Below are 14,629 nucleotides of genomic sequence, written 5' to 3' on the forward strand. Positions count from 1 at the left end.
ACGATCCAAAGCTCAGAAATTCATCCCCCCTCCCACAAACCTCTCTGCCTCGCCACCCCTCCCCCTGCCTTTAAAACATTCATTAATTTCTCACCTTTTTGACTAAGTTTTCAGCTACCTGTCGAAGGGCAGGATTCTCTGGCCTCCCAGTCACATGTTTCTCAGTGGTGGGAGACGGCGCTCCATTCACTGGTGACGGGTTTCTCTGTTCCCACCGCTGTCAATGGGAATTCCCGTTGAAACTACCCCAAGCCACCGGGAAACCCACGGGCTGCGGTGTGCTGTTAGTGGAACCAGTGAATTCTGCTGCCAGCGAATTGTTATGGGCCAGGGTTTAGAGAACCCCAAAGTATATCATGAAGTTCACCTGACCCACAACTTTTAATAGATTGTGGTATGGGGAGCACACGGCCCACTCTACAGGTGTAGTAGAGCAGAAATGGAAAAGTATTTTTTCAAAGCAAAACAATGTTTATTCTATGAACTCAAGTTAACCTTTTTAAAACATACAGTGAACATCTTAGCAACCATTAATTCAAATACACCCCCCAAAGATTACAACACTAAGTTTTCCTTTTTAACATCCATATGACTTCAAAACAAAAACATTTATCAGAAGCACATCAGGTTAAAGTAACTACTGAAAACATTTATAATTCTGAATTCACCAAATGATCAAGAGATAGTCTTTTGATGGCAGAGAGAACAGCAGTACACCTGCTTGGTCGAGCTTCAGCTCCAATACTGAAAACGAAACTAAAACACACCCTGCAGCAAACAGCCTAAAACAAAAGTAAAAAAGCTGACAGACAGCCCTGCTCCACCCACTCTCTGACATCACTGCAGTAATAAACACCCATTTCTTAAAGGTACTCTCACTGCAGATATTTATATACACAGCCATTTATGAACACCCATTTCTTAAAGGTACTCCCACATGACAGAATGGCCAGAGAATACCAGCCCAAATGTCACCAAATGTCAATACTTATTGTCACCTTACACTCTTGTGAAATTCCTTGGGACATTACTGTTAAAGATGCCATTTAATAATAATCTTTATTAGTGTCACAATTATGCTTACAATAACACTGCAATGAAGTTTCTGTGAAAAGCACGTAGTCGCAACACTCCGGAGCCTGGTTAGGTACACTGAGGGAGAATTCAGAATGTCCAATTCATCTAACAAGCACGTCTTTCCGGACTTGTGGAAGGAAGCACCCGGTGGAAACCCACGCAGACACGGGGAGAATATGCAGACTCCGCACAGCCAGTAACCTAAGCCGGGAATCGAACCCAGGTCCCTGGCGTTGTGAAGCAACAGTATTAACCACAGTGCTACCATGCCACCCCATGCAAGTTGTTGTTGTAGTGCTATTCATGATGCTCTAACCAAATGCGTCTTCCTTGGTGAACCATGCACTGTGCCACAGGACCACTTCCAGGATAGAAGATGGTGCATACATTCACAACAAGTCTGTATAATGGGCAGAGATTATTATCTTAGTGCAGCAAGATATCCTGCTGCTTTCAGTCAGATGGATGATTAGGCTGTTAATGATCCATATTTCTTCTGCTCCAGATTTTTTTTCTCTGTTAAGGTGAGGAGTTTCCAACATGGAGTTGATTAAAGCCACTTTAAGCTGATGAAATCTGAAGTTTTGTCATCTCGTGGAAGCTTTTCAAACCTTGGGAAGCCTTCAGGATAAATGACTTGTAAATATTAAAACTCACCACTGTACTTAACTTGTAGCGAGTGAAATTCTGATTTCTTTCATTCTGGTCTTTTATCCCAATTCCGATATAATTACTTTGTTTCTGTCCGTAAGGCCCCTAAGTAATAAAATGTGGCACATTTATTGCAATTCAGTTTCTGTAAAATTTGATCTCCACTCTTCATCCAACATTATGGGGCTGGTCAACATGACAACAATAAAATGAATGTGGAGAAATGGGCCTTAAAGTCACTTTATGGCAAAATCAATAATTTTGAAGGAATGCTGAAAGAAAAATGGGATCGAAAAGCTTTTTTTGATAATGTGTTTTAGATCCCAGTATTAGGGGTAATTCTCAGATAGTTAGGCTGCCACTTTGTGAAATATGTATCGTCGCATGGCAATTATTCTCAAATCAATATGCCAGAGTGGAGTTTATTTGTGGTTAATATATAATTTGGAATTGCTAATATGACTGATGGTTGGTTACTTATTGCTGCTGTCCTATGTTGGCACGAGGATGCTGATGTTTGACTATATTATGAAGGAAGTATTGAAATAAAGAAATAAGAGACTTTCGAAGAGTGTCAACTTCTGCATGTTCCAGACCTTATGAAATCTGTTCAGATTGCAGTACCCAAATATAGCTGGCACACTGCTATTGGACGTGCTTGTAATATTGGTTTCTTATTCACAACTTTCCCAGCAATCTCGGCTGATGTGTTTAAGAGCTGCTGGTCAATAACTTACTAACTTATCCCGATTGTGTTGTGAGCTTAAATCATGGAAATTGAGACCATTATATGATGATCGGGTGTGTGAGTTCTCAACAGGTGGATTGTGCCAAGGGAAAATCATACTTCGGAAATTGATTTTGGAGCAGAAAACTACTCCAATTTGCAGGCCAAACAGCAAAATGTATCCTGATTTGATGCTATGGATCTATATAAAACAGCATGGAAATTCAGCCCATTGTGATTTGGTCAGAGGAGACTGGCAAGGAATGGGATAGGGCAATCCAATTTTGCATGGCTGCTTGCTTTCTCAAGGTCTCAAGTGTAATAGAAAGAACCCACCTCACTATTCAACAGAATAGTTTCAATCAGGTGGCATTAGGCTGCTGGCATAAGCCTGAAGTTTTGCCCAGACATCTCTTTGTGCATGGAAATCTGCAATCCCCAACCATAAACCCAGCCTCTACCATATTAAAGGGGAGGGGTGCGTAATGAAGATGAGTTCTAAATTAGTGGCACTGCCAGGGTGCCCAGTTGGCACCAGCAGTGCCAGTGTACTTCCCTGCCCAAAGGGCATGCACCTGGGAGCCTCCGATGCCCTGGGAGTCCCCATGAGTGCCGTTCCATCTGGTCCCCATTTGTGGTGACCAGACCTGAGCAGCACTTGCCAAGGTCTCCACGGCAAAGAGGTTAGATCCCAATGCCTCGGGTACCTCGGGAAACTACATATTAAAGTGAGACTAACTGCCTCTCTCTAAGATGCAGATCTGCTAAAAAGTGATTCCTCCCACAATGGGCGGGATTTGCATCGTAACGTCGCGCAAGATTGTGTGAGATCTCGCGAGGCATTGTGAGCCGGGTAGATCTCATGAGCGGGCTATCCCAGCTTTTATTGGCCCTGCTGCTGTTTGACCACAGTGTGGCCATTAGATCGCCCAAATGGTTCTTTACGATGTCCACAAGCTCATTGAACGTTTTACTGTCAGGGGCTGCAGGATAAGTTAAACTCTTAGTAATGCTGAAAGTCGGGACTCCGTATACTGTAAAAAGGATTACTTTATATCTGTTAATCCCTTCTATCCCGTTAGCACGGAAGAAGTGGCGCATGCGTTCAGAATTCTAGGGCCAGTTCTCCATGCCCGCAAGGCTCGAGCTTCCCAAACAAGGGTATTTTTGGTATTTCTTTTTGCTTTGTTTCTTAGTGGAGTTGTTGTCGGGGCATTTCGAAAGACTTGCTCAGAATCCCATGCTTGTTCCTCGATGCCAATGTAATAATTCGGCACACAAAACCGACGTCCCAGCCCAGGACTATCGAGATTCTGGAACGACATTTACGGGTCCCACTAACCATCCCCAGCTGGGCAGGCCTCTGGAACTCACCAGGCAAACTATACGAAATCCACAGGGAGATCAATCAATAATCCCCCCCGTGATCCTCATGAGGGCTATCACAGGGGGTAACGGCTGGGCTGCTGATTTGTGATTTAATAGGGTTTTTTTTTTACAATCTTTCACACTGTGCCAATGCACTGAGGCAAGCTTTCCAGTCAGCTCACCTCTACATCTGTGAACTTCCACATTTGTTCCAGGTGGCAGCTGGTCTGACGGCAGCAGGATACAGCCCGCACTCCCTAAAATCCCAACCTTTGGGCCCCTTTTTCCCACAGAGCTGGGAAATGCTCCAATTCTGCGCACCCGATCCGGGAGCAAATATCCAAGCCACAATATTTTGTGCGGGTCCACAGCATTAAATCAGGTTATTCTTGTTGTTTAGCTTGCAAATTGGGGTGGATTTCTGTTTCAGAATTAAGACTCTCCAGTTCCCAAAATGTGATTTTTTTCGCCCTCACCACAATCCACCTGCTGAGAACTCATGCAATTGATCATCATTTAATGTGGTCCATATCTGCATTTCCATGATTAAAGCTAACAATACGCTTGGCATAAGTTAGTAAATTAGAAATATGAGGATATCAACTCAGAGTCGTGGAAAGCTGCTGAATAGAAATCGGAAGGGGGATTCTCTGCCGGCGGGATTTTCCGTTTTGCAGACGCCCGGGGGTTTCCCGACGGCGTGGGGCTGCCCCACAATGAGAAACACCATCGACCGGCCGGCGTAACGCAGAATCACGCCGGCTGGTCGAGGCTGAAAAGTGGCGTGGCGGAGAATCCAGCCCCCTGAATTGCAATAGTAGTAGGGTGCCACCCAAATTTGGTTGCAGATATAAGAGATTATGTGCTGAATATTTAGGCCCTGAATTGCATGGGGACAGGTGATTGCATTAAAAGGCCTTCAACAGGCAGGCTGGCTAGCAGTGGGTAGTCAATGGAGAATGTTGAAGGCCTTTTAAAAACAATTGTTAGAGGCCAATTGGAATTCTCCAGTTGGTCCCCAGCTCCCTGGAAGCATTGGGTGATGGTTTAGCTGCCTGGAGGTGGCTTGCCAGTGGCAGGCCAGGGAAACAGAGCTCGACAGACCTAGAGGCCTTCCCTATCTGCCTGGCTTCAGTTGCATCAATAGGTTAGTGGTAAGGCTGCGGAAGACTTTTTTTAATTTACAAGTTGGGCCTGAATCTTTCGCCTGTTGGGCATGCACACTCGGTCCGGGCACGAAATGCGTGTTTGACTGCCATCAACCCCAGAACATGATTTCACGCTGGCTGGCCAATCAATGGGCAGCTAGTATGAACATGCATTTGGAAAAGCCCAGCGCTGCCGGGGAAGGCAGAAGGAGGTTGGGCTCTGAGAACAGGGAGGGTGCGGGCTGGCGCTCCTAAAGGGCTCCCTTATGGGGACAGCTGCTCTGGAGCTGTCTCAGGGAGCTGCTAATCTGTGAAAAGTAAACAGCAACATAAAAATTACGCAAAGAGTGCCTCTTAAATACATTCAAACACAAATCGCAGTCCCCAGAAATTTTAATTTAATTTCAGCCCTGACATTTCATTCTGCCGTGGAATGAGGATGGAGATAAAAAGTAAAGTCCGCCTTGCCAATCGGCCTGCCCCACAACCGTGAATGCAGACGGGCAATGTAAAATTGCGTTCAATTTGGCCCTTCGTGGGCTAAATTGCCTGCTTCCTTGGCAATGGGCTGCTTCTGATTTGGGCATGTGTGCACTGACCGAAACATTGCTCAAGTGCGCGATGAGGCCAGGACACATGCCCAACGTCTTCTTACACAATTTCACATTCTTCTGGGAAGGGCGTGTGCCGACCCGCGCAACATAAAATTCTGGCCTTTTAAAAAGTTAGCAAGAAGGCTCTTCCAACTTGGTGTTGCCTCTCCCTTACCTAGCTGAGGGGCAGCCTGATGCTTCGTTTTTGGGGCAGGGCCATCTATTGGCCCTCCCAGTTCAAGAGCTTTCCCACCAGCCTTAATTGGATGGTCAGGCTGCTCTCTGCCCATTAATTGGGGAAAATCACTGCTGGCGGCTGTTCCCCAGACAGTGTGGGGCTTCTGAGCCCCATTTGAGCCTCGCAGCGGAGTCCTGAACCTCACAGGAAAAATCCTGCCCTATAAACTTGATAAACTGGAGGAGGGTATATTAGACCAGGCTGTGCTGTTTAAGTAGGTGATTTCAGAATATCTTCATAACATATTAACCTTAAACAAACAGATGGATTGATTTGCTCTTGATTATGCTTATTAAAATGTGTTTGACATTATACTTAATGTTCCTTTTCTGAGTGATTTCCCTGTATTGGGCTAACATGGTGCAGGCTGCTGTCACACTGGCGTATTTCTTATTAAAATGATAATGTTTGCTCTGAATATAAATTGTAAGATTTCCCTGACTAATTGACAAACCTTCATGAAATTATCAGCTCACGTCTCAAATGCCATATTTTAAAAGCGAAATATGCATGTTACATCTAAGACTCTTGCTAATACCTTTCTGCAATGTTGTTACATCTGGACTGGCAGCACAGATGCTTTACCTGTTGAAGAAGGGTTAGCTAAGAATAAGATGCATTAATTCATACTAACTGAAAGGTTAAGATACTGTTAGGAACCAAAAATGTTTCACAATAGTCCTGAACACGAATAGATCTTTTTCCAATTCAATATTTTCAAACTACGTAAGCGTTTTGAGTCATTAAATAATCTTACAAAGGATTTATTTACCCGAGGCAATTGGGGAAGGGCTACAAGGTTGGAGGGCTCTCAAAATGACAGAGAAAGATGCCAAGAAGAACTTTGGGTGGGATTGTCCTCCCACCTCACAACATGTTTTCCAGAGGTGGCCCTCCTTTGGCCAGCGGTGGATCTTCCAGTCCTGCCGCTGTCAACGGATTTTCCTGTTTGCGCTCTCCGCTTGCTGGGGAACCCATGGTGGGGCGGTTTTTTGAGGGCCACGAAGAATCCAGCACGAGTTTTAAGGATACAAAGTAATAACATTTATTTACAATAACATATATATATATAACAGTAGCGGTAACTTCCCTTGCTACATACTCCTTCCTGCTGGTTCCTGAACTGGCCAGCTTTATTTATACTAGGAGTTTACTAATGGTTTCTCCGCCCCCCTCATTGGGGAAGCTCATACTCCCACAGGATTGTGGGATTGTCATTAGTCCCCAGCCAATAGTAAGTAGGCAGGTTATAACAGGCGGGGATAGATTGGAAAATCCCACTGCTGGAACATTTTGGCCAATCTGCCGACATGATATATTGCCGACTCATGGTGGCACTGCTGAGCTATTGGCCCCTGATTGGGGGAAATTATACAGTGGCCCTGTCTGTGGCCTGTTAAGTGGCCACCGCCACCTTCCATTTTTGCTCTGGGCTACACCACTTCTGGCCCATCTGAAAGGTTTGGCCAACATGTTTGTAATTGCAGAAACTTGCTGCTATATGCTGCCGCAATCTGAGCTGCTGTGTGTTGGACCATAACCATCAGACCATAAGATATAGGAGCAGAGTTAGGCCATTCGGCCCAACGAGTCTGCGCCTCCATTCAATCATGGCTGATATTTGTCTCATCGCTGTAGGAGGAACTGTTGTGAAATCTTGGAAAGCTTCTGAACTGTACTTAAAAGCCTGTTTTTTTTTGTTATTATCAGAACTGAATATTACAGTGCATATTTTGAAATTACATCATAGCATTAATTTCTGCTGGTCTAGTCAATATGAACACCTACAATGGGGTAGAAACAAACTTGTTCGAGACAAGTGAAACTGGAATGCTAACAGACATTATCAACCATACAGAAAAGGTGCCTTCAGTATTTCCTGCCAACACATAATGTTGCCTCACGTACACACCATTTCAGTGCAGGAGAAACTTCTGAAGGTCCTTGAAGTAAGAGCAAATGATTTTTCACAAACCTCTCTAGGTAGAATCGAACACTTGGATTGATTGGAAAATCGCAATGAAGTACATTAAATTTTGACAACTGATTAGTTGTCTCCTCTGCTCCACCCCTGAGGGCACTGACTCAGGCTGGGGTAAGATAAAATAGTTTGATGGTTGGGCATCATAGATGAACTATTCCCGTCTGCACATTTTTCAGAAAGAGTCACTAGATCGCAATTAGGAGGAGAAATACTGCCTGACATTTTCTCCTCCTATAGGTTAGCGATGCTGTAGCTGCCCAACGAACAACACCTACAGAGTTAACTTAGCCTAGGCTGGATACTAATCAAAGAACATTGCTGGTTTGCAAAGTCGAGGTCCAAATTGGGCAGTGAATGTGCCAATCTGGCAGATTTTGCTCAGATGTTCATACTGAAGAAAACATTGATAAGCACCCATGTGCAAGTTACTGCAGCGTGCCCTCCGTAACAAATAATCATTCATTATCTTCCGAAATTTCAGAACATAAATCTGTGCAGATTTGTTCACATTGGTAATGAACATTTGTTTCCTCTTGTTCTTGTTTGCAGGTTCTCCCCGCAGCCCTATCAATAAAACCACCCTTACACTGATAAGTGTGGTTGGTTGTGTGATTGGGTTGGTTTACGGCTCCCACCTGACCTGTCCTTTGTCTGTCAAGGTTGTTCTTCATGTCCCAGAACATCTCATTGCAGATGGTAAGTACAAAAAATCTATTGTTGGTTCGGTGCATTGGAGGATGATATGTAGGGCAGACATATTATTGGTGCATTGGTTGTGGAACCACGGGCTGGATTTTCCCAGTTGCCTGCAGATAGATTTGGAGGTGGGGCAGCTGGAAACATAGCGTGGAACCATGTTGGGAAGGTTTTCCCGGGGATAGGTTCAGAAATGAATCACTGTCCACTCCGTGGGCCACTAATCAATCCAATGAAAGACCCCACCGTGGGAACCATTTTGAGCTGTGTTTTTTCAAATCAAAGCTGAAGCATTCTCCCCATTGCATGGTGTGGCCGCCCACATAGTTGTGGCACCTTCTGGAGGCAGCCTAGGCCAAGTGGCCATTGGATCCAGAGGCTCCATGGCCTATTGATGGGGCTGCAGGGATGAAAGGCTGCAGCTCTGTCAGCAAATGGGCCTACAGGTGGTCTTTCCTCTCCATCCAATGTGCCTATCAGCTTCAAGTGTATTCAGTGCAGCCTCCATAGGTTGCCAGTGAGGGACCCTCCTTATTGAGACACCGTCGTGGACTCCAACTTCCCTCAGCAGCATTCAGCTGTCCCTCCAATGGGATTGCCAAGGCTTCAGAGCTACTGGCCCTCTGACTGGGCATTAAGAGTTCACCTGTTGCTCTTAATACTATGGCGAATGTGAAGGCGACCAATTAGGATGAAGGCCCAGAAGATTACACAGTTGGTTTCATTGCTGAAGAGTGCGGGTTTGGGACCTATTTGTTCCTGAGACTGAGGCCTTGGGCCTGTGGGAAAATCCAGTCCCATATCCCAGTATAATTTAGCATTTGAGGATGCGTTGAATTATCTGCATTTTAATTCATAACCAAATGAAGAATACATGCATGAAAAAAATTAATTGTTGATTGACAGTGATGGGTAATTCTGAGTGTTGCTGGATATTGTTGGGTTTATTTTTTAAATGTCTTCTCACCCTAACCAGTGAGTCCATTAAATTCTCAGAGATCTCTTGTGCTTGTCCTGTTGTGTCTTTATAAGAATATAAAATATAGGACCATAAGAAATGGGAGCGGGAGGAGGACATTCTGACCTTTGAGCCTGCTCTGCCATTTAAGAAGATGATGGCTGATATAACACTCACTAAGTTCACATTCCTATTCCCCTACTGATTAAAAATCTATTGATCTTAGCCTCAAAAATGTCCAAGGGCTCAAACTGAGCGGCATGGACAAGTTGGGCCGAAGGGCCTGTTTCCATGCTGTAAAGGTCGATGACTAAAAAGTGGAGAACGTTCTTTTCAGAAGTAAGTTTTGTTCATGCAAGAGAATTACATGGAGGTGCAAACATTGATATATATTTAAAATGGAAAATTGGAGGGCCAAGTGCCTGCTTATTCAATAGATATTAACACATTTTAGGACCACAGAAGAGACATGCAATCATGAAATCAGCAAATTAATTTTTTACACTCAAACTGAGGTGTAGGAGGAATCAAAATCCCATTGGCTGCCTCTGGCATTCATTACCTTGTGCAAAACATGTTGAAATATCTAATGATGGCACACCCACAGTGATAGACAGCACAATTCCAACATGAGGGCTTGACTGCAATGCTTTTGCACAGATTAAAAATATGTATTTCTATACAAATGGGATTTTGATGACAGTAAATCAGATTTGGGTTTTAGGATGAGAAGTATTGACAGGAGAGCAAGTTCTCACAGTTTCATGAGGTAGAGGGGAGAAGAGAAGTCTGGGATCCAAACTGCTGTTGGCTCCTTTCGAGTCATAAGTGCAACATCCACTCAGATGTTCTCATCATTGGTCTCCTTCCCCAAACTATTGTGCATTCTCTGGTCAATATTATCCACAGCAATAGATAACTTCTATCTTTCTGCTATTGTGCTAAAGCATTTAAATCTGAAGAGGCGGTGGCTTGGTGGTATTGTCACTGGACTAGTAAACCGGCACGCCAGAGTCATGCTCTCGGGACCCGGATTTGAATCCCGCCATGGCAGATGATGACATTTGAATTAAATAAAAATCTGGAATTAAAAGTCCAATGATGCCCATGAAACCATTGTCGATTGTTGTAAAAACCCACCTGGTTCACTAATGCCCTTTATGGAAGGAAATCTGTTGTCCTTACCTAGTCTGGCCTACAAATGACTCCAGACCTATAGCAACATGGCTGACTCTTCAATACCCTCAGGGATGTGCAATAAATGTTGGCTCAGCCAGCGACACCCACATCCTGTGAATGGATATAAAAAATAAAAATTCTGCTTCTTTATTGAAGGCATTGATGATCTAAGGATTTGTAATTGATTGGATCGAAAATCCCAGGGAAAGAAATTCCATGGAAAATTTATCTTCCACGCTGCTCAGGCGATCAAAGCTAGTCCAGGAGATCACATACCCAGAGGGTTACGAATGAAGAAACTTGACTTCCATCTGAATCCCAGTCAAGAACTTGTTCAGTTCACTTTTGGATGCATGCAGAGAATCAACACCCACTTTTCCTTGCCACCAATATATTCCAGAGGCACTGGGAAAAGAATAAATGATTAACATCAAGTCTTCTAATCTTACATAGTTTCAATTCATGTCCTTTGATCTTCCCAATCTGTTGAATTGTAATAATCTTTCAAAATGCATGATTGTTAGACTGCTTTGGGTATAAATTCATCTTAGGTTGCAAAGAAACTGAACATCAGGCACAATGTATAAGAGGGAGGCCAAACCAAGCCAATACCGCCCATTTTGGAACACTGTATAAGATGCATTTCTACACTGTTCTAATTCTCTTCCCTCCCCTATTGGTGCACTAAAGCAGAATTTCATCTGTTTCCATAACTAATAACTCCTGGAATAGGTCGCTAATCTGTCAGCAGGGACTTACAGCTCGAGGTGCGCCACTCTGCGTCAAGTGTAGCTGAGCAGGAGTCTCTCACACTCTTACCACCAGCTATTGGCATGTTTGGAAGGATTTGCATGTTGACACTCAACCTATGTGACCGCATTACAAACGCACCTTCCTTGGCCATCGAATCATATGGAGTGGAACTCGAACCTGGAGCTTCTGGCTCAGAGGCAGGGACGCTACCCATTGCATCACAAGACCATTTTCTACCCCTTTAAGAGATCATAAATATTGCTATTATTGCAATGACATAAATTCATCATATTATTGAAATAAAACTTTGAAAATAAAATTTTCAATTTCTTTCCAAGCCTTTGGGGAAAAGTTACGAGCAAATCCTCACAGGATGAATAGATTCATCCTTCTGTCAATTAATTTCTGTCGATGTACGGACATAGAAAACATTTTGTTTAAAAACTCGAACCAGAGGACACTATCTCAGACTAAAGAGACAATCCTATAAAACAGAGATGAGGAAGAATTTCTTCAGCCAGAGGATAGTGAATCTGTGGAACTCTTTGCCGCAGAAGGCTGTGGAGGCCAATTCATTGAGTGTCTTTAAGACAGAGATAGATAGGTTCTTGATTAATAAGGGGATCAGGGGTTATGGGGAGAAGGCAGGAGAATGGAGATGAGAAAATATCAGCCATGATTGAATGACGGAGCAGACTCGGTGGGCCGAGTGGCCTAATTCTGCTCCTATGTCTTATGGTCTTATACTGGAAAATTCTGCACACATTAATTTGCTACAGACGTGAGTGAAATTCCCTTGTCTACACTGAAGTAGAATTACCCAATCAAAGTCCAGGCTTTTGCGATGGACTAGTGCTTGAAGCAAACAATTTATTGGCGGTATTAAAGCCACACAGAAGAAAATTCAATGAATAGAATTAACCATGTTGTTTCGACATATGTCACTTTTTTAATTGTTCTGCTTTAGCTTTGAATCTTATTTTTAGGCATTAATAATTATTTTGTGTGCAATGTGGCAGTTTTGTTTTTAAGGCAATTTGAATTATTTGGTTAGTGCATGAACAATGTAAAATTATGAAAGTTATGCCACACAAATTAAAATATTGGCAGACAGTTTATGATAGCAAATGTTAGCAGAAGAAGCGTGACCAAGAATACGAAAGTAATAAGTAAAATGCTGTGGATGCTGGAATCTGAAATAACAGAGAATTCCGGAAATCTCAGCAGGTCTGGCAACATCTGCAGGGAGTGAAAACAGAGTTACCGTTTTCATCTGATTCTTCATCAGAACTGATTTATTTAGATAGAAAACTCAACAAATTCAGCTTGACAGACAAGATGAGAAAGCTGGAGCTTTGTGAGGGGTCAAATGTCAGTTGGCTAAGATATCAAATTTATGCAGAATAACTGTAGGGATAACAGACAGTGTCAGCTGGGATAATATGGTAATTATTGGAGCCGAAGGGAAAATAGGAAAGAATTTCTGCAGTGTATTGCAACTGGTTTCCCCAACAGTTTTGGCAAACCAGCAATGTATATGAAGACTATGGGGTGGCACGATGGCACAGTGGTTAGCACAACTGCCTCACAGCACCAGGGACCCAGATTTAATTTTGGCCTTCGGTGACTGTGTGGAATGTATATGTTCTCCCTGTGTCTGCCTGGGTTTCCTCCGGGTGCTCTGGTTTCTTCCCACTGTCCAAAGATGTGACGGTTAGGTGGATTGGCCATGCTAAAATTGCCTCTTAGTGTCCAAAGATGTGCAGGTTAGGTGGGGTTACAGGGATAGGGCAGAGGAATGGACCTAGGTATGGTGCTCTCTCAGGGCGTCAGTGCAGACCTGAGGGCCGAATGGCCTCCTTCTGCACTATATGCATTCTGTGGATTTGAAATTGGGCTTGTTAACACCTGTTTGTTTGGTGCACTATGAGGCGCTTGACGATCTAAAATGGGATCTGCAGTACATATCTGATGTGATAAGCACAAGACTTAATGTTGGTGAATTGTATACACCTCACATTTGCTAGATGTAGGCAGAGCAAGCAGATAATGATGTAAATCAATGTGCACCATTGATTTGACATCAACACTGCATTTTTGGAGCTCAATGCTTCAGCCGGTGCTTTGTCTTCAACCTTGTACAGTTGAGCATGCATTAAGGGCAGGAAGCATATTCTGTCAGTGGTATTTAAAGGGTTTCAAAAGGGTCCAAGGTAGCCAATGAATGTGTCGACAGATATGCTGAATGCAAATGCATCAATCAGAATCAGAGTTGGGACAACTGCCAACAAAATGTCTTGTCAATGAAGTGATGCCATTCAATGAAAGTGATTTAGGGTTGGGATCTCTTTCTGCTCTCATATATTTTAGTTGAATAATGGAGCGAAAGAGAGAGAAATAAATCAGGCCAGTCGAGTGCAGGGCAACGGTGCTCTGTTGGTGTAGATGGGAAGATTGTAGGGAACGGTGATAGATATTTACTCTTACTTATATTTACTCAAGCGAACAGCCCTGAGAATCGATGCCAGGGAGACAGAGAAACTGTGACTTAAATTTCATTAAATCTTCCCATAATCATGCATGCCAAATCAATTAGCAAATAATCATTGTGCCCACACTAACTTTGCACTTCGGATTACTTCATAGTCCATTCTGTGCATATGGCGTCACTCTCCACCTCTTTCCTTTCCTTTCTCTGTTGTCTTCAGTTTTTTTTCACTCCCATTATGTCTTGATAATTTAATGGGGCTTTGAGGAATGACCACACTCCCCAAATTATACATTTTAGTGGTTGTGACATTTGTAATTCCAGTATTGTTCCCGGAAAACCATTTTCAGAAACTGGAGGAATCTTGGAGAAAACTGGATAAATAGGACATGTTTAGCATTTCTGGGAAACCCCTATTCTGCACCCAGAATTTTTGTAGCAGTAGAAACTGAAGCCTGATCATTTAATATATATATATTTTATGTTAAAAACAAATTTCTTAATCCCAGGCCATCCCATTGGTGAGGTATTATAAATATACAGCCTCATTTCATAAACCTTGCTCTTCTTTGCAAAATGTGCAAAGCCCTGGCGATGGAGGTGGGGTTGGGGGAGGGGGGGGGGGCTGCTGCGGGCTGGTAAGGCTGGAAAGAGTGTTGCTGTGGGGTGAGTGTTGCTGCCAAGGACCCGTCTATGGACCACAGAGTGCCTGTTATGTAGGGGCAAACACCAAGCCCGCAAGGTTCACTGGGCGGCCTCCCCATGTGTT

The 14,629-nt window shown here is 43.5% G+C and overlaps 1 protein-coding gene across 4 annotated transcripts in view; it reads left to right on the forward strand.

The window, feature by feature from the left end:
• The window catches only part of astn1 (astrotactin 1), a 4,064,875-nt gene that overhangs the window by 1,667,564 nt on the left and 2,382,682 nt on the right, over positions 1–14,629 (forward strand). For all 4 annotated transcript variants that reach the window (XM_072511608.1, XM_072511609.1, XM_072511610.1 and 1 more), the window contains one exon: positions 8,336–8,482. In XM_072511608.1, the coding sequence (XP_072367709.1) occupies positions 8,336–8,482 (147 nt within the window). The remainder of the gene's footprint in view (positions 1–8,335; positions 8,483–14,629) is intronic.

This window comes from Scyliorhinus torazame, chromosome 7, assembly GCF_047496885.1.
Source record: "Scyliorhinus torazame isolate Kashiwa2021f chromosome 7, sScyTor2.1, whole genome shotgun sequence".
NCBI lineage: Eukaryota > Metazoa > Chordata > Chondrichthyes > Carcharhiniformes > Scyliorhinidae > Scyliorhinus > Scyliorhinus torazame.